The sequence below is a fragment of the Sinocyclocheilus rhinocerous genome, unplaced genomic scaffold (assembly GCF_001515625.1).
Source record: "Sinocyclocheilus rhinocerous isolate Xijiao unplaced genomic scaffold, SAMN03320098_v1.1 scaffold955, whole genome shotgun sequence".
NCBI classification, from domain to species: Eukaryota; Metazoa; Chordata; class Actinopteri; order Cypriniformes; family Cyprinidae; genus Sinocyclocheilus; species Sinocyclocheilus rhinocerous.
This window is the reverse complement of record NW_015646369.1, coordinates 808,090-828,503: the sequence shown is the minus strand read 5'-3', so window position 1 is coordinate 828,503 and position 20,414 is coordinate 808,090. Positions and strand designations below refer to the sequence as shown.

At 36.3% G+C, this 20,414-nt stretch overlaps 1 protein-coding gene across 1 annotated transcript in view; it reads left to right on the top strand.

Annotated features, from left to right (window-relative positions):
• LOC107707656 (collagen alpha-1(XII) chain-like) overlaps positions 1 to 20,414 on the top strand; it is an 80,572-nt gene that overhangs the window by 24,568 nt on the left and 35,590 nt on the right. Inside the window, exons 18-31 of the mRNA XM_016511736.1 lie at positions 3,200 to 3,349; positions 3,785 to 3,904; positions 4,900 to 5,064; positions 5,185 to 5,331; positions 8,237 to 8,379; positions 8,705 to 8,834; positions 10,329 to 10,474; positions 12,200 to 12,329; positions 12,445 to 12,581; positions 16,291 to 16,420; positions 16,527 to 16,666; positions 18,319 to 18,325; positions 18,501 to 18,521; positions 18,629 to 18,768. Coding sequence (XP_016367222.1) covers positions 3,200 to 3,349; positions 3,785 to 3,904; positions 4,900 to 5,064; positions 5,185 to 5,331; positions 8,237 to 8,379; positions 8,705 to 8,834; positions 10,329 to 10,474; positions 12,200 to 12,329; positions 12,445 to 12,581; positions 16,291 to 16,420; positions 16,527 to 16,666; positions 18,319 to 18,325; positions 18,501 to 18,521; positions 18,629 to 18,768 — 1,706 coding nt within the window. The remainder of the gene's footprint in view (positions 1 to 3,199; positions 3,350 to 3,784; positions 3,905 to 4,899; positions 5,065 to 5,184; positions 5,332 to 8,236; positions 8,380 to 8,704; positions 8,835 to 10,328; positions 10,475 to 12,199; positions 12,330 to 12,444; positions 12,582 to 16,290; positions 16,421 to 16,526; positions 16,667 to 18,318; positions 18,326 to 18,500; positions 18,522 to 18,628; positions 18,769 to 20,414) is intronic.

The following is a 20,414-nucleotide window of genomic DNA, read 5'->3' as shown; positions in this document are numbered from 1 at the left end:
CATATTGTTGGCGCGTTGCTATTTTGAGGAACTGAAAATAGACTGCGCCATAGACCAACTCGAACCTGGTCTAAAGTCTGGTGCAATATTTTTTCTTTGTTATTTAAAGAGTGCGGTAGTAATATACGCCTATAGGCAGTTGCACAACGCGCATACACTTTGCTTATTACATACACAGGGACGCGCAGCAGCACACAAAATTTTTTAAAAATTAAAAATTACATTCCGCCATGTAAATAGCGAACCCACCATGGTGCGAGCGCAACTGGATTTTAAAGGGGATGGGAGATGAGACTCTGATTGGTTTATTGCACGTTACGCCCAAAAAACACCCATTACTCATTAATAGCACGTTACGCCCCAAAAACACCCATTACTCATTAAGAGAATAGGGACAACCCGTTTAGACCATGCGCCCGGGCACGCCGACAGTTTTCCCGCCGTTAAACTAGCAAAAGTGGATTCGGACACGCCCTCAGTGCACCTGCGCCGTGCGCTTTAGATCATGCACTTAAATCGTTAAAATAGGGCCCTAAAAGTTGTATCGTGAATATTATTTAATAATTAATATGATCTAACAATGAACAGTTGTATTTTTATTAACTAACATTAACAAAGATTAATACATACTGTAACAAATGTAGTGCTTGTTGTTAGTTAATGCCTCAACTAACATCAACATTTGGGACCTTCTGTTACCTCTGAATTGAAATAAATTAATAAATAAATCAAATAACATGATTTTTCAAATGTATTAGTATTTGGGATGAATGTTTGCTTTAATGACAGCAGCACTCAAGCCAACTCAACTCTACATATTTGTTTAAAAGCTGATGATCATGTTATCTTGCATGAAAGGACATCTTTTGTGCTGAAAATTTGAACAAATGAGTTAACATGGTCAGTATCACAAATTTGCTGATTTGATTGGTGACCTAGTGACTTAAATACTTCTTATTCATTTATTGTCACAATGTTTCTTTGCTTTAAACTGCTTTGAATCCAAAAAGTTTCAGGTTATTTTCAGTGTTAAATTAGATGTTTGATTGCAGATTTTCAATATTGCCTATGATATTTTGGCTCCACTATGTATAAACAATTACACTAGCGTTCAAATGTTTGGTGTCAGTAAGATTTATTTATTTATTTTGGGAGGGAATTAAATGAATACAAAGACAATTGATCAAAAGTGACACAAAAGGCAGTATAAAGTGTCATTAGAGGGTATAATGCATTATAATTATTCATAATGTGGTAATACATTATATCTTACAATCTCAGCAAGATTAATTTTTAATGAGCCGAAAAGAATGCACGACACACCTCTGTTCATCAATTTGCACTGGCTACCAGTAGCTGCTCGCATTAAATTCAAGGCATTAATGTTTGCCTACAAAACCTCCACTGGCTCTGCACCCCTTTACATAAATTCATTACTTCAGACTTATGTGCCTCTAGAAGCTTGTGTTCTGCAAGTGAACTCCGCTTTATCACAAAATCACTTTCACAGACTTTTAAATTAAATGTTCCCTTCTGGTGGGAACCTGCCCAACTCAATCCGAGTCCTTAGCCATCTTCAAGAAACACCTAAAAAACCATCTGTTCCACCTTTATTTGACCCTCTAACTCTAGCACTCTCTATTCTAATTCTATTCTTAAAAAAAAAACTTGTCCCTTTTAGACTTGCACTCTATTCATTTACTAACTGCTTGTTTTCTTTAAAAAAAAAAAACTAACACTAGCTTCTCTATTCTTTTTGTATTCTATTTCTTTTTTTTATTTATTATACAATTAACAAAAGCAAAAAAGGCCTCGAACACTAGCTTGCTCTATTCTTTTTCTATTCTATCTGTTTTCTTTTTATTTATTATATAATTTAAAAAAAACCTAGCTACGTGTACGGCGTTAAGCTAACTGAGACTTGTTATAGCACTTGCATATCATTGCTCTTTTGTTGATTTTGATTGCTTCCATTGTCCTCATTTGTAAGTCGCTTTGGATAAAAGCGTCTGCTAAATGACTAAATGTAATCTTGTAGTAAATAATTATAACCAAATTTAAAATGCAAAGTGTAACAATGAATTGATAAGTGTTATAATGTATTAACTGTGGTTACAATTATTTGTGAGACTGTATAATGCATTATAAGGTGCATTACAAGGCATGCACAATTAATGCATTAAAACTACTTTTATAATGCATAATACATAAAGGCTTTAAGTGAAGTGTTACCTTATTTTAAATATATATTACAGTAGAAAATAAGGGTAGATCCTTTCAGTTATTCATGAACATTATATTATTCATCTTTCTTTAAAGAGAACATTTCACAGTGGCTTTCTAATAATGCAGAGAAGGAAGATTGCTGACTTTTGATTTTTGAATCATTAGCTTGTTGAAGGTGAAGTGTTCAATTTAAGGCATGTTTTAGTTATCTTGTTTTTTAGTTTCGCTTGTGGAGACAAATGCACCGAGATTGTGTGTGTGCAATGCATTTACCGTTTTGCATCTGTGTTTGCTTACTTGCCTAAAGTATGTTCCTGGCTTTAGTGTTTAGGGTACAAGGGGTCGTAAATTAAATGTGAGAATTCCACATTACAATTGAGGACAAGCACCTGCTTGGCCAATGAATATTTTTTGAAACCTTAAATAATTCATTTTATCGCTACTAAGAAATTCCCACACAGGTATGTCTAACACATTTCATAAACATAATAACCACAGTATTTTAAAATATTAGCTGGCTATATCCACAGAATGTTATACTTTTGTTTTGATGCTTGAGGGAATGATCTATAAATCAGACAATTATGCAACATGTTCTTTTTGAGCAGGGTCAGGTGGGCGACACTTTCCCTCTCTTTTCCCCTTCATTCAGTTGTTTGGAGAGACAGCAAGATGGGACACAGACAAAGACATCGCTTACAGAAATGGAGTTGACAGTTTAAAAGATGTTATTTAATATATAATGTAAAAAAAAAATTTGTTTTCAAAATGCCAAATAAACAAATTTGTCATGCTTTGCATGACTGTGTGAATGTTTTGTGTGTCCAAGTGTGTCTAAACTCTTATCTGCATCCTTTATCACAAATCACAATCAATCTGAATGTTCACATCTGCTTAACACTAGTTTGAATGATTATTATTATGCGTTTTATAATAATAAACTGACTGATTGAATTGTTCTCTGGTCAAACAGAGGTAATGTGCAAAACCACAGCCCAGGCCGATATCATCCTGCTTGTTGATGGATCTTGGAGCATTGGTCGTCTGAACTTCAAGACCATAAGGTCTTTCATTGCTCGCATGGTGGGTGTCTTTGACATCGGGCCGGATCGTGTCCAGATCGGTAAGAGAAATTTATCCTGAACCCCATATTAGTGAGAAGATCCACAATAGTGGCATGCATATGAAGTCTCTTGAGTTCTCTCTCAAGTCTCATGTTTCTCAGACTTTTCTCCTGAGAAAAAAGACCCTTGTCATCTCACGTGTGCTTTAGAGTTTCAGAAGATATCTCGACAATGTCTCAAACTTTGACTGAGTAATCCAATAGACTACATTTGCAATTAAAAGTCATATCTCAGTATAACCTCATCAATTCTCATAAAAAATGATCTGCAGCGCACATGTATTTTACAGCTGTGTGCTCTTACTGTATGCCAATTTACTCTTTCATTCTCTTTAAACATTTAAAAGAGGTCTTTTGAACTATAAAAGAGAAACTTCTGAGCAATGGCATCTTCTGCTGGTTGTAATTATGAACACTGTATCTGTCTGTTTTTAGGTCTGGCACAGTACAGTGGAGACCCAAAGACTGAGTGGCACCTAAACTCTCACAGAACCAGAAAAGAGCTGCTGGATGCCGTGGCCAATCTACCCTACAAAGGAGGAAACACTCTGACTGGTATATCATGTTTGATTCTGATCTATATGACAGACCCAACACACTTGATTTGTGGTGAAACCCTAAAGTTTGTAGAAGTTTGTCTTCCACTCGTGATGTTGTCGATTGCAGCTCCAATTAAAAATGGAACAGTTTATTGAATCTTTAGAAAATATCTAAAGAAAAACAAATCCTGTGTGGGTTTTTTTTGAGAATTTTATTTGATACATAAAGATTTATGGCTCACATAGTATGATAGAGTGAGAATAATGGAGCTGAAACTCAAGGAAGACCTTATTGGTCCCACTTTATATCATATGTGTAGTTACACAAACATTACAGCTCTAGATACTATGTACCGACGTGTACTTACACTGTGGTTACATACTATGTACACATCTAGTTACTATGTAAGTACACAGGTATTAGGGCCACTTAATATAAAGTGGGACCGGTTTCACTTATTTTTAAGTATTATCTCCCAATAATATGTCTTAGTAAGATGGTATTTAAATGCTTAGTTTGATGATCAAAACATATAATTCAATGCAATACAATGATGATTGAGAGATGAACAAATAGACATTCCTCAAAAGCCTGATGATAATACATTTGAGACTCATATTTTAACATGATTTTTCTAAAAAATTGTCTTGATAATCAAGTAAAATGTTTCTTCAGTCGAGTGGGTGTTTATCTTGAAATATTTCTAACAATATCCAAGTTATTCTTACTTTTACTTATAAAAATCAGTAAAGATTACACAGCAAAAAGACACATGAAGCACGAGCTGAAAGTGGACTTTTGTACAGTTATACCAAAAGACCTTTTACTTGCTAAAAAAGTATAAACTATCAGTCAAAAGTATAAACTATCAACATTTTTTTCAGCAAAGAGGCCATAGAAATGTGCATATCAAATATGACACAGTAGCTTTATGTGGTTAATACTGGTCTTCATTAGGTTTAATGCCCACCTTGTGTATTTAGACTCACTAACATTCTCTTATTCCACAGGCCTTGCTTTAAACTACATCCTTCAGAACAATTTCAAGGCTAATGTTGGAATGCGTCCGAACTCTCGGAAGATCGGCGTCCTGGTTACTGATGGCAAGTCTCAGGATGACATCATCGTCAACTCTCAGAACCTACGCGACCAGGGCATTGAGCTGTATGCCATTGGTAAGAACTGGTTTCCCCTTTCGGTCAATAAGACTTGGTCTGATTTGATTGGTCAGTGAAAGACAATAGGTAATGAGTTTAATTGGGCTTTAACATGTCTTTTGTGGTTTTGATCTCCAGGTGTGAAGAACGCAGATGAGAATGAGCTGAGATCCATTGCTTCAGATCCCGATGACATCCACATGTACAACGTGGCTGACTTCTCCTTCCTGCTGGACATCGTGGACGACCTGACAAACAACCTGTGTAACAGTGTCAAGGGTCCAGGTATCATTGAGGCTGAAAGATGCAGTGTTTCTGAGGGAAAAGGGATAGTCAATAAGACAAAATGTAGAGAAATTTGACTGGATTGTGAAAAGTGGGCAATCTATATGAGAATGAAGGACAAATACCAAATTTACACTGTAAAGTTGGCATATAAGTGCTTTTGAGGTTGCATTTAGGCATTTTTACAAAAAGACTGTTTAATGCTGCTAAGAGGTGGCATTAATTGCATTTACACAAAAATTACAACTGTGTACTTTAAAGGGGTCATATGATGCGATTTCAAGTTTTCCTTTCTCTTTGGAGTGTTACAAGCTGTTCGTGAATAGATAAGATCCCTAAAGTTGCAACGACTAAAGTCTCAAACCCAAAGAGATATTCTTTATAAAAGTTAAGACTCGTCCACGCCTAACCTAAAACGCCTCGTTTAAACACGCCCCCACATGTCTACGTCACTGTGTGGGAAGATTTGCATAACGCCGCCCAAATGTATACGCAAAGAAAGAAGGCGTAACTTTGATTCTTTCTGTAGTATTGTTGCCGCCGCCGCCATGTTGTGGAGTCGCTATCTCCGCCCCAACGTACACAAGCATGGCAACGACGATCGCGGAAACAAGTGAAGTTGACATACAAGCATATTCAAACAAAAGCCAACACGGATAAGTTGTGTGAAACAAAGCAAAATCACCGTTACTCACATATCAAGAAGAAACAACGCAACCTCTGCGTCCGATTCAAGCCCTTCCTGCTCCTTGAGTTCTCTCCATCGCTGGAAAGCTGCTCTGATATTTACGCGGGTCCTACCTCTTGCCTGATCGTAGCCCTTCTTTTTAATGTTTTGTTTCTCTGATGTTTTCCTCTTTTTTTATCTGCCATCTCTCTCTATCTATAGTCGATCTGATAATATCTGTCCTGTGCAATCAAATTGAGTGCTCTCTTCTCTCTATCATTGCAAGACACGCCCCCTTACTCCTGATTGGCTACAAGTGTGTTTTGGGACTCGGTCCGACACTGTGGTCAAAAGCGTTTTTAAAAAATCACTTAGTGCACTCGATCCAGGCGCAGAAAGACGTTCCAGGCTCCACGAGAAAAAAAAATGGCTAGAAGCAGCCCAGTCTAGAAATGAGCTGGAAAAAAAAGACATGATGCTGTTAATATTCTGTGAACTTTTGACTGATTAATATTATCTTCTGACATTTCAAGACACATCAGAGCAATGTTAGAGCTGCTACAGTGTTGTAGCTCTTGTAATCTCTGGAGGAAATTCTTCTCCTGTTCTTTTAGTGTAGCGAAGTCAAATATGGGACATGTTTTCCCTGAGCTCTGCCATGAACCAAAACAACCAGCTCCTATATGATCGTTATATATATATATATATAATGACACCATTATAACGACTCCCATGACCCAGGGTGCAGAAAACACAATATAGCGTCCATTAACATGTTAAAAAAAAAAAAATCTGTAATATTAATAAGGTCAATAAGATTCGAGCCCTTCCTGCTCCTTGAGTTCTCTCCATCGCTGGAAAGCTGCTCTGATATTTACGCGGGTCCTACCTCTTGCCTGATCGTAGCCCTTCTTTTTAATGTTTTGTTTCTCTGATGTTTTCCTCTTTTTTTATCTGCCATCTCTCTCTATCTATAGTCGATCTGATAATATCTGTCCTGTGCAATCAAATTGAGTGCTCTCTTCTCTCTATCATTGCAAGACACGCCCCCTTACTCCTGATTGGCTGCAAGTGTGTTTTGGGACTCGGTCCAACACTGTGGTCAAAAGCGTTTTTAAAAAATCACTTAGTGCACCTTTAATACTAAGGGTTGAGGTGGGTCAGAGCAGGCATAATTTAGTCTGGCTTTTATGCTGCATTACATCTTTATATTATATTATATTACATTATACTAAGCAGTCTACTAATACTCTAATGATTGCTTACTTATAGTTGGTAGAATGTCTAATGTGGACTTTCCAAATAAAGTGTTACCTGTATTTCTGATCAACCTCTTTCTGATAACAGTTTTAAAAAGTCCTTAGGCTAATAATATACAATACTTAAATGTGATGAATTGTGGCTAAAATGCAGTGTCACTACTGTATGTCAGTGTGTTGATGGGGCTGTCAACAGCTATGTCCTAAAAGGTTCAAGAATTAGTCTTTCCTTTTTTCTTCCTTTTTTTTCTCCCTTTTTGCAAAATTTAATCCCTGAAGGCTTTGACCTTTTCATGATGAAACTTTGACACGCTGAATCTCGATTCTGAAAGACGTTCCAGGCTCCACGAGAAAAAAAAAATGACTAGAAGCAGCCCAGTCTAGAAATGAGCTGGAAAAAAAGACATGATGCTGTTAATATTCTGTGAACTTTTGACTGATTAATATTATCTTCTGACATTTCAAGACACATCAGAGCAATGTTAGAGCTGCTACAGTGTTGTAGCTCTTGTAATCTCTGGAGGAAATTCTTCTCCTGTTCTTTTAGTGTAGCGAAGTCAAATATGGGACATGTTTTCCCTGAGCTCTGCCATGAACCAAAACAACCAGCTCCTATATGATCGTTATATATATATATATAAATAATGACACCATTATAACGACTCCCATGACCCAGGGTGCAGAAAACACAATATAGCGTCCATTAACATGTTAAAAAAAAAAAAATCTGTAATATTAATAAGGTCAATAATCTATCTCTAGATCTCTAATATTAAAAATCATTATTCTAATTAAATGCATCACTGTGCAACTCTAAAACTCTAAAATAACTCTAAAATTACTATATAATTTACAGAATTTAAGGGCAATGTTTACCAAATTCAGATTTGCTCAGAAACAGCCCTGATGTGACATTCTAATGTTGGAGTATGTGAGGGGTCAAAGGTTAAACCCTAATCACCATCATTACCCCTCACAGGAGGAGGTCCCGAGCCACCCACTGATCTAACGACCTCAGAAGTGACCCATTACTCCTTCCGCGCCACCTGGGTCGCCCCTGATGGACCCGTGGAGAAGTACAGAATAGAGTATGTGAGCATCGCAGGAGGAGAACCACAAAAGGTATGAACACTTCACATGTTTGAAAAGCATCACAACTACTATTGCCCATTGTTAGGGTTACTAAACCCTAAGTATTAAACTTAAGTGTGCGATTCATTTAAAACTATTTACGCAATGCACATTAACAGCAAGAAAGAGCAAAGAAAGACAAAGTGTGGCTTGAGGCAGATTTAGTTTAGATTTCTTCAGAAGTCTGGAAGTCCGGAAACAGTCTGGAAAGGCTAACTTTGATTTGACCTAGAAGTGATTCATTTTGTTTTCTTTGCAAACACAGTCGTGTCCTATACTTGTGAGTTCTCACTTTAATTCTGTTCGTCTGTTGCAGTTGCTTGTCGACGGGACGGTGACGACTGTGGTCTTGGAGAATCTCACTCCGCTGACGGAGTACATCGTGAAGGTTCACTCAGTGGTGGGAGAGGACAGCAGCGACCCCCTCAAAGGCTCAGAGACGACATGTAAGTGTGCATTTACCCACAATTCACTCATCACCAGAACAGCCAGAGCCAATTCCTCAACAATATGTATCTGAACACCAAAAAAAAAATCATTTATTATTTGCACATTCGATAAATGCAATTGTTTTAGAAGTACATGCATGAGGATATGGTTCTGCACTTCTCTATACCATGGTAATACAGTTTATTGCATTGTAATACTTTGTTTTTTGGACATTTTACATGGTAATGCTATGATATTCTTAAAAATTCCTTGGAGTACCATGGAAATACCATGGTATTTGAGGACAGCAATCATTCAATACCAGTGATATTACAGTCTGACCACCATGGTACTGCCACAATACAGAGTTAGACACTATTGTAAGTATTGTATCATACAATACTTGGGTGAATCTCACAAAAACATGTCTAATTTAAAAAAATAAAATTTGTATTCAGCAAGGATGCATTAATTGATCAAAAGTTACAGTAAAGACATTTATAATGTTACAGAAGATTTCCATTCCCAATAAATGCCGTTCTTTTGACATTTCTATTTATCAAAGAATCCTGAGGAATAAAATGTGTCAGTTTCTACAAAAATATGAAGCAGCACAACCGTTTACAACATTGATAATAATTGGAAATGTTTCTTGAGCAGAAAATCACGATTTCTGAAGGATCATGTGACACTGAAGACTGGAGCAATGATGCTGAAAATTCAGCTGCGCATCACAGGAATAATTTACTGTTGTAGTATTTTACAATATTACAGTTTGTACTGTATTTTTGATCAAATAAATGCAGCCTTGTTGAGCATAGGAGACTTATTTAAAAAACATTACCAAATTTTACAGAACACAGACCTTTGAACGATAGTGTATATATACATTTACGGTAAGGAAAATGTGATTTCTTTTTAATAATGTCAATACAAAATCTTTAATGGTACTGAAAATGCTCTCTTCGAAATGCAGTTCAGTTGTTGACAGGTTTCGTGAGATTCACCCAATAAAGTATCATCTTTGCTGTTTAAAAACGACCAAGATTTTCTGGTGTTTAGCCAGTTGCTGAGAAGGTGCAAATAAAATGCTATGCAATGTGTATGTGCTAATATTGCTGTACCCTGTTTTGCCACCTTTAATTTTTTTAATTACCATTATGACTTAACCCTAACGTCATCATTCCTTTTACAGTGCTCTGAATGTAATCGTGTTGCATACGGCATGATGCTGCTTTGCATCGCAAAGTGTCATTGTATTATTTCATTTGTCGTCTGTGTGTTGACATTGCATATCTGTTTGTCTGTCTGTCATTTCCATCACGTGAGTATCCCATGATCATTCTCATCCAACCATTGTCTCTCATGGCGTTCCATTCCATCTTGTCACACATCCATCATTCCATCCGGAATGCTTCCATGTTCCCATTCGAGCTTCAGTCTGCTTAGATGGATAGTCAGGGATCAAACTGCAGAAGAGAAAGAGAGAAAAGTCATGTTCCTTTCTGTAGTGCCTCTCAGTGCTGTGAGGAACATGAACATCTACAAAGAGCGCTCCACCACCATGAATGTGAGATGGGATGCGGCCGAAGGGGCCACAGGCTACATGCTTCTCTACGACGCCCTTAATGCCACTGAACCCTCTGTGGAACAGGAGGTACGGTGAAGCCACACATTTCAACCACTGCCCAGTCTGCTGTCCCGTCTCATCTAGTCAGCCAGCCTTTTGGAAAGGCCAGTCTTGAAGCTGAATATTTAAAAAAATAAATAAATACAAAACGTGTTCATCAGGACTTACTGGAAGAGACAAAATGTTCTAATGGAAAACCAATGGTGCTAAACAGCTCAAATCTGTCAACAACTGTGACATACTGTAGCAGAAAGAGGAAATGGAAAGCATTTTTGGAGATATTGTAGATACCACAGGTGGTAGGTCTACATTTATTGGGTTCAAAAACGTCCTTTATATTACAGCTTTTGGAAAATAACAGCTCATTAGCACTTTGGGGCTTATTAGCACAGTTCCTCTTTCAAGTATTTCACACAGTGAGAAGATCCAGAGGTCTCGACGTCAGTTCTGGCTTGAATCTGATGTCCACAGGGCTTGTCTGACAGAGCAGATGTTTCAATATTGTTCCTCCATTTTTTCATTAGAAAAGAAAAGAATATGCTTAGAGTTTTTGTTATAGTTGGTAGACACAGTCATAATGTCTTCACTGCAAAAAATATTTTCTTCTTCTTTTTTTTTTCTTACTCTTTTTGTCTTATTTTTTTGCCTTATTTTCCAGTTCGATCTATCTAAACATTCGTGAGAAGCAAAATTAAGCCTAGTTTTCTGAAAAATGTCTCAAAATTAAGTGGGTTTATGCTTAAAACAAGAACAAATGTCTGCCAACAGGGTAGGACATTTATTTGTCCTTGTTTTAAACAAAAATGTAGTTTTAATATATTGTCTGTGTTTGGACCGTGTATGTCCTTAATAAAAGTTTTGATATATATATATATATATATATATATATACAGTATATAAGTAAATATCTTGATTTAGGAATGTTTAGATATTTGTTCTGGAAAACAAAGCAAAAATACAGAGTAAGAAAATAATTTTTGCACTGGGATTCAGAATTCAATATCTCAGTCAAGACAAGACTAAAATCATAATTTCTACCATTATATATAAATCTAAAGAATTTATAGATATTTTAAAGGTATTTGTGCTAAAAGTGTCCTGCTAAAAAGACCAGCAAATGTTGTTTTGGATACTAATCCCCTGCATTTCTGCCCCCTTTTTCTTAAATAGCTTAACATCAACATCCCATCAAAATGAACCTTATTTACTTTTTGGCCATGATTCTTCATGGTATTCTAAACTTTTTTACTCTTGTTACAAATGTAACTCTCTTATTCTCTGTGGCCGTGAGAACTTTGTTCAGCCTAGTGTTATTTTAGCATTAGTATTTATTTGTTTGTTTGTTTGTAAGAGTTTTAGTTATAGTTAATATAATAACTCTGGTTCAGCATCCATATCATTCATAAACTATCTTAGAAATTCAAGCTGGCCCAACCTGGTCTTTTCAGCAGTGGCGTAAAAAAAACATTCCATTATGTTCCCTTGAACAAGTCCACCATCCCTTTCATTTGTACTGATGACTTTTTTAGCAATCACTGATATTTGTTTGTTTGTTTATTTGTTTGTAATAGTTTTAGTTTTAGTTAGAGGTAATAACCCTGGTTCAGCATCCATATCCATTCATAAACTATCTGGGAAATTCATGCTGGTTCAACCTAGTCTTTTCAAGCATTGGCGTAAATAATCTTTCCATCATGTTCCCTTGAACAAGTCCACCATCCCTTTCATTTGTGATGTGGTTGACTTTCACAGATGCGTGTGAAAGGAACAGTTACTGACGTCCAGCTGAAGAAACTTCGTCCCAACACGGCCTATGGAGTTTCCGTCTTCGCCCTGTTCGGCGATTTTGCCAGTGAACCTCTCTCTGATCAGGGGGTGACCCGTAGGTGGCACTAGGGCTTTCTTCCCCTCAGCAGGGATGTTTAGCACATCTATCTGATTCTCATCGTTTGTTTGTCTGTTGTTTTTTTTTGTTTGTATCTCTCCCTTATCTGTAGTGCCTATTCCTCCGTCCGGTGAGTTGAGGATCACAGACGTTACCCACAGCACCATGCAGCTGGACTGGGATCCTGCGCCCGGCGCTGTTCGTAAATACATCATCACTTACAAGCCAGAGGATGGAGAGTCGAAGGAGGTAAAGTCAAGCTCATCAGCTTTTGGTGACATTTGCCCATCCTGACAAATCACTGAATAGGCCATTAATTTGTGATTATATGTATGAGTATGTGAAGGGAACTGACTGTGTTCAGAAAAGTTACACTGACATTTTCTATTCATCTTACTTTCTTATGATGTCTAAAAGTAGTGTTTATAAGTGCAGCGCTGCTTGGCTTACGTTGGAAACTGGGGTAACTGCTGTATTTCTGTTTTTCCAAAATCACCACATGCTGTCAGAGATTTGCATTTTCATTCAGCCCATCTGCCGTTTTTGTTCAGACCAATTGTATATAACATACATAATCAGAAATGTGATGTTTATCCTTTCATAAAGCTGTCATAAACACAAACACATTTTGTGTTACTTGAACTGTAAAGTTGTTTCAGTCATAGTTTTTTAATGATTTTATGACACTTTACAAGTTTTACAGCAATGCTACCTAAACAACAGAATATCCTAACTGACTACAGCTGCTGATTCCAATAATTTTTCTAGAGAAATCACAGGTCTCTTTGAACATATAACCACTGAAAGCAGAAGGTTCTCAAAGGAAACACAATAACAAGTGGGGTTTTAGAGGTCTGATAGTAAAAGTAATTTGCACTTGTAATATTTATGGTTTTTTGACAATCATATCACACCAGCTACAACGAAAAGCTCCGAGACGTGTTGAGTAGTGCTGCATTTGGGAATAATTGTGTGCACAGCTTATCAGCTGTTGAACAACAATCTTGTTTTCAAATGTGCAAAGCCTTCCTGGGTCACTGTGGAAGCCTTCCTGTGGAAAGATTCCTGTCTGTTTACACAATGCGTCCAGGCAGACAACCAAGAAAGAGACTCATGTTGATGGATTTGGGACCTTTTAACATATCAGCAATTACATTACACAAGTCAGTGGAGACGGCAGCTGCCAAGAGAGTACAGCTGCTCTCCAGAGCTTCAGTTACGGCGATCATCTACCAAAGATTGCGAGAACAGACAGCCGATAAAAAAAGATGGAGTTTTGAGTGGCACGCAGCAATCCAGTGCTTTGGGATGTGTATTTTATGGGTGGGATTTTTTTCCTATGATTTTTTTCTTTTTTAACTCTCAGTGGCAGTTTTGGACTCAGCTTTTCTCCACATCCTGAAGCATTAATCATGACTCAGTTCTGCTCATAACTCTTCGTTCTGGGATGAAAAGATGAAACAAACATGCACACAAATGTGGGTCCAGGTGGATGGAAGCCTGAGAAGCCCGACAGATGGCGGCAGCTCCTGTTACCTGACACTGGATCAAAGATCAGGTCTAATTCTGCAGGAACATAAAGTGATTTTATATGTATTGAGGCTTTGTTGTTTCTCTCAACGTCAACCCCTCTCTAGCAAAAATGCATCACATGTTAGGGTGGCCATCCATCTGGTTTTAGGTAGGACAGTCTGGTTTTGAAATACCAGGTTTTGTTCCTGAATGTCACAGCATTTAACTACTGGGGTGCCTCAGGTCTCAGTTCTTGGACCTCTTCTCTTCTCTGTCTACATGGCATCACTAGGTTCTGTCATTCAGAAACATGGCTTTTCATATCACTGCTATGCTGATGACACTCAACTCTACCTCTCATTCCATCATGATGATTCGACGATAGCTCAACCTGGCTAAGACAGAACTGCTTGTGGTTTCAACAAACCCATCACTTTATCAAAATTTCACCATCCAGTTAGGCTCATCAACCATAACTCCTTCAAAAACAGCTAGAAACCTTGGAGTTGTGATTGATGATAAGCTGAATTTCTCAGACCACATTGCTAAAACTGCCCGGTCCTGCAGATTTGCTTTATTCAACATCAAGAAGATCAGGCCCTTTCTTTCGGAACATGCTTCACAACTCCTTGTTCAAGCTCTTGTTCTGTCCAGGCTGGACTATTGCAATGCTCTCTTGGCAGGTCTTCCAGCCAGTTCTATCAAACCTTTACGATTAATCCAGAACGCGACAGCAAGATTAATTTTTAACGAGCCGAAAAGAATGCACGTCACACCTCTGTTTATTAGTTTGCACTGGCTACCAGTAGCTGCTAGCATAAAATTCAAGGCATTAATTGCCTACAAAACCACCACTGGCTCTGCACCCCTTTACCTAAATTCATTACTTCAGACTTATGTGCCCTCTAGAAGCTTGCGTTCTGCAAGTGAACGGCGCTTTATTGTGCCATCCCAAAGAGGCACAAAATCACTTTCACTGGCTTTTAAATTAAATGTTCCTTCCTGGTGGAATGACCTGCCCAACTCAATCCGAGCAGCCATCCTTAGCCATCTTCAAGAATCGGCTAAAAACACATCTCTCCATCTTTATTTGACCCTCTAACTCTAGCACTTTCTATTCTAATTCTATTCTTTATATAAAAAAAGAAACTTGCCCCTTTTAGACTTGCACTATACAATTAACAAAAAGCAAAAAAAAGGGGCCTCTAACATTTGCTTGCTCTATTCTTTTTCTATTCTATCTGTTTTCTTTTTATTTATTATATGATTTATAGAAAAAAAACCTTGCTACGTTTACTGCATTAAGCTAACTGAGACTTGTTATAGCACTTGCATATCATTGCTCTTTTGTTGATTTTGATTGCTTCCATTGTCCTCATTTGTAAGTCGCTTTGGATAAAAGTGTCTGCTAAATGTCTAAATGTAAATAGCAATAGAATAGAATGCTAAGAAGAGTAGAATGCTAATAATGTACATGATTCTGATATCAGCTTGCTTCATTCCTGAATGAATCAGCTCTTTTGAACAAATCAGTTGAAAGTGACTCACTCATTAAGGCTTGTCGCCACCAACAGGTGGTTTTTGTTTCATATTTAAAGTATGATGTCATAGTTTTATATTCAATATACTTTATATTTAACACGTTCATCTCCTAACAGTATTTATGCAATTGTAACAGCAGTGTAAATGCATTTGTGGCATCTCTGAGCTGCATTAAACAGTCTGCGTAAATACATCTAAATGCCATTTCAGATGCAGCTTGTGTGCAAAGTGCAAAGATGGATTTTGTTCAATACATGAAATATGACGCATACATTTAAAACAAATTGTTGTAGGGTTTACAACAATTACTCGGAAATTGTTAATAATTGCACAAATAATTACGAAGAAATGGCAAGTAACACATTGGATTAAACATGAAATTTTACAAGAGACAAACTGAAATCTGTGCACAATTTTATTTCCAACTTCAAAAATATAATATATTTATATTATATTTTTATTTATATAATAATATATAATAAAATAATATTTTTTTTACAAGTAAGGGATTACAGGTGATCTGGATTACTTAATCAGATCCCAGTAACTAGATATTAAAATACTCATAATCAGATTACAGTTCCATTTTTATTGATTACATGATTGCATGTTATTAACACAATGGCAGTAAAGTGTTAATAATTTACTGATAAAAGTAATCTAAAAGTAATCAATAAGTAGTCAGATTACATTACCTAAATTGTGTAATCTAATAGATTATATTGCTGACTACACTTTACGCAGTGTCCTTTGGAATCAGTAAAAGATTATAATTTGTAAGTAATCTACGAATCTGCCAACTAACTGCCAATGTTAACCAGCCAAACCTTGACCTCCTGATGCCGCCAAGTCTTTTTGCTGTGTATTGTGTGGCCATAACTGTACTCCTCATGTTTCAATTTAGCTTGAAGTTGACGGAGATGTAACGTCTAGAGGACTGGATAATCTCATTTCCCAAACGGAATACGATGTGGCTGTGACTCCTGTGTATGATTCTGGGACCGGAAACCCAATGCTTAACCAAGCCATTACAGGTAACGGGCATGGGGTCCATTATCTATGAATAACCTCTGTAAATTGAAATAACACTTGACTGCTAAATGTTTCAAGTGCTTAATTGTAACCTGAAACTCATTTTAGACGTTGTCCCTGCCCCGAAGAACTTGAGGTTCTCTCAAGTGACCCAGACCAGTTTCAGGGCTCACTGGGAGCACGGCGCTCCTGATGTCTCCCTCTACCGCGTCGGCTGGACCAAGAGTGGAGAGAACAACTTTCAATATGTAAGACATCATAGTCTAAACATGAGGTCTGCTTCATCAAGTTGATTTGACTTCAACTGTGTATTTACTCTCCTTCCCATAAAATCATAAATATTACATGCATACATTACACTCAGAGGTATAAAGTAGTATAGAGTAATAGTACTGTTCTGGGAATATATATCTGTACTTGTACTCAGTTACATTCACAAAGTAAAAATAATAATTTTTACTCCATTGTAATTTCACGTAGAAAGTACAAAGTACACATCATATGAATTTTTCTAGTTATTTAAAAATTAAAATGGTATTTTTCTTTATCCTGATGTAGTTTTGAAAGACGAGGGTGAGTAAATGGTGACAAAAAGTTCATTTTTGTGTGAACTAGTCTTTTCAGACTCTGAAGTCTGAACTACAGTAATAAAATGATTTATAATAATCATAATAACCATTGATGTAGATAGATGAACTTGAGTCGAGTGTGAACACGGTTCATGATTAGGCTTGATTATTAAAAATCATTATTTCCAAATGTCAAACCACTGTACTATTATCGGCTGCTAATTTTAGCTGAAAGTGACAGGTAACATGTTTAAGGGTACTGGTTCGACTTTAACATCTGCTGTGTCCTGGAGTTGTACATAATCAAAACAACGAGAAAATCATGATTTTTGGCAGGACAGATTTTTGAAAAATACTATAAATACTAAAAATGCCTCATAAATTCTGAAATGAGAAAATCTCTTGTTTTCAAGTCAATTAAAAAAGTTAAGAATGTTTAAAAGTTAAAAGTGTTTAATTTCTTAACTTTTAAGTACAATTAAATGTGGATACTTAAAAAAAAACACTTGGTGTTATTTTAGCATAATTGAGATACTGTTTTTTATTAACATAATTGTATAAATATTGTAAATATATATATATATATATATTAGGGCTGTCAATCGATTAAAAATTTTAATCTGATTAATCACACACCTTTTCTGTGATTAATTGCGATTAATTGCACACTTCATGAAATTAAGCATAGACCATTTATCTTGTTTCAAATGTTTATTTTGTCATCATTTGCTATATCCAGCAAAGTAAACCAAAAGATTGAAGGGTGATTCTGCCTGCTGACTGCATATATCTACTACAGTACACGGATCCATTCAGAATAACTAAACACAGCAACATAAACATGACAAATCAAAACATTATGGTGAATGTGTGTGGAAACAACGTGAATGTACAGAAATGTCTGTGCCTGTGCATAAATACAATGTGCGATCAGTGCGTCAAGAGCACTCATAAAGCATTATTATAACGGACTCACGCGTGCATACTGTACGACTCCTGTACACCACCGCAATCGTCTTTACCTTGATTGCAGTCTTCATCCATCAAAACTTTACTAGCGAGACTGGTTATCCAGTCGAGAAAACGTAGTTTGCGTCTCATCTGGCCATACATTATATATATAATTTTAAACAAGTTTAGTTCTGTTTGGCTTTCGTTTCATTTGACCAACTGTTAGAGAGGCAAACTGAACTTTCAGAGAATGTCTTCACACAATTGAAAGCACTAATAAAATTATTCTTAAAGGTCCAGAAAAAACTTTTTAAAAAAAAAAAAAAAAAAAAGACAATGTCTGTCCTGTAAATTTTTGACATAGTAACTTGTACTTTTAGTTTCTCAGTACTTTTTACACCCCTGCATGCAATAGTGATTGTTAGTGTCTGGCAATAGTAACTAGCAGTACTGTTATTTGTGTCTCAGTATTGGTAGATAGACTTCCATTTACTGCACTTTGGACACCACATGTGCATTTGACAAACTCTCACTCTTTCCCTCTCTACCCCGCTGACTGCAGTGTCCAAGGTTATTACACCCGGTGAGTCTGGTGTTTTTAAGATACATGACATTTAACATTTGGATTGCATATGGATATAAGGATGTGTTAGAACACAAACCTGAAATATCAAATGTTGTTTCTTATAGCTCCTAGTGGACCTCCTCAGAACCTCCAGGTGTTCAATGCGACTACCACCTCCCTCACCGCCAAGTGGGATCACGCTCCTGGACGAGTGCAGAACTACAGGATCACCTACGTACCGGTTGCAGGAGGAAGATCACAGTCGGTAAAGAACATTTTTACATTTTTATGTTCATATTGTCTGGCTGACTGATAATAGAATTACTGGAGATGTGTATTATTTCCTCTAGTGCCACCAAGAGAAATCGCAAACAATTCTCAACCACAAACAGTGTCCATATTCAATTCATCCAACACTGATTAATTTGAAAAAAAATAAAAAAATTGTTTTGACTGCTTCTCAGTGTGATTTATTATAACAAAATGTTATGGACCCTGAAATAGTTTTGAACCAATGTTTGTGCACATCAACTTTAATTTTTCTGATCCAATGTAAAACAAATCTGTTGGTTTCATCTTGTGTAAACATGTATACAATTACCTAGCTATAGACTCTTCATGAGTTCACTATTAGTGATGTGACTAAAATGTAAGACTTTTATCCATTTTGGATAGATTAGTAAAATAAGAGAGTTGATGCTTGTGGGTAGTTGATGTCCATGAGCATTTTTATCAACATTAAGAATATAAGATAAATAATTGATATCAATGTTCACAGTTTATCACCATTTTAATCACCCTTTTGGCTTTAACCAGTTTTAAATGGTCATATGTGACAGAGTACTGATATTACATTTAGCCTTTTTAATTTAATTAGATAGTCAATTATTGAAGATGTAAAAACTGCATGCATATTGCCGTTCAAAACATTTCGGTCAGTAAGATTTATACATTTATTTATTTGAAAGAAATTAATTATTTTACTTAGCATGGATGCATTAAATTCATCAAATGTGACAGTAAAGACATTTATAAATGTTTTTTCCTATTCATCAAAGAATCCTTAAAAAATCAGGGAATCCACAAAAATATGAAGCAGCACAACTGTTTTCAACACTGATAATAATAATCATGTTTCTTGATTATTAGAATGATTTCTGAAGGATCACGTGATGCTGAAGACTGATGCTGAAAATTCAGCTTTGCATCACAGGAATAAATTACATATAAATTAAAGTATATTCAAATAGAAAACAGATCTTTTAAATTGTAATAATACATCACAATATTGTTATTACGGTATTTTTGATTAAATAAATGCAGCCCTGGTGATCATAAGAAAGTTCTTTCAAAAAATTCTTACGGACCCCAAACCTTTGAAAGATAACATAATATATTTCTGTTAACTTAGATCTGTAGTTTGCATTATGTCTTTAGATTAATGCCATCACTGTAAAGCACAGGAATAGATTTAATCTAAACGATTTATTGTTTTATTGCCCTTATATTTCATATGAATTGCCGCACTGGCTGGAAATATCTGAAAGTGCATTTAATATTCCCTACAGGTTGCTGTTTTTGGTTTAGCTGGTCCAACTATGAGTGCAAATCTTAGGTGGTTTAAGATGTTTTTGTCTGCAGAATCAACTATCATCTTATTATTTTCCATGTTTTCATGGTATCTGAATGGGTGCAGAGGTGTTGTTTTTCTATACTAAAGTCATTGCAGTAACTTTTCCAGCCTCTGTTTTCTTCATCAAGAAGGCAGATTTACATTGGCAGCAGTCATAGGAATAACAGCATAAAACGAAACACTGAAAAACAGTCTTTTCTGCAATCGTACAGTATTTGTGATGTGTTGTTCCTGACATTATCCAGCACGGCTGAAAATTACTTAAGCTTATTTAAAGG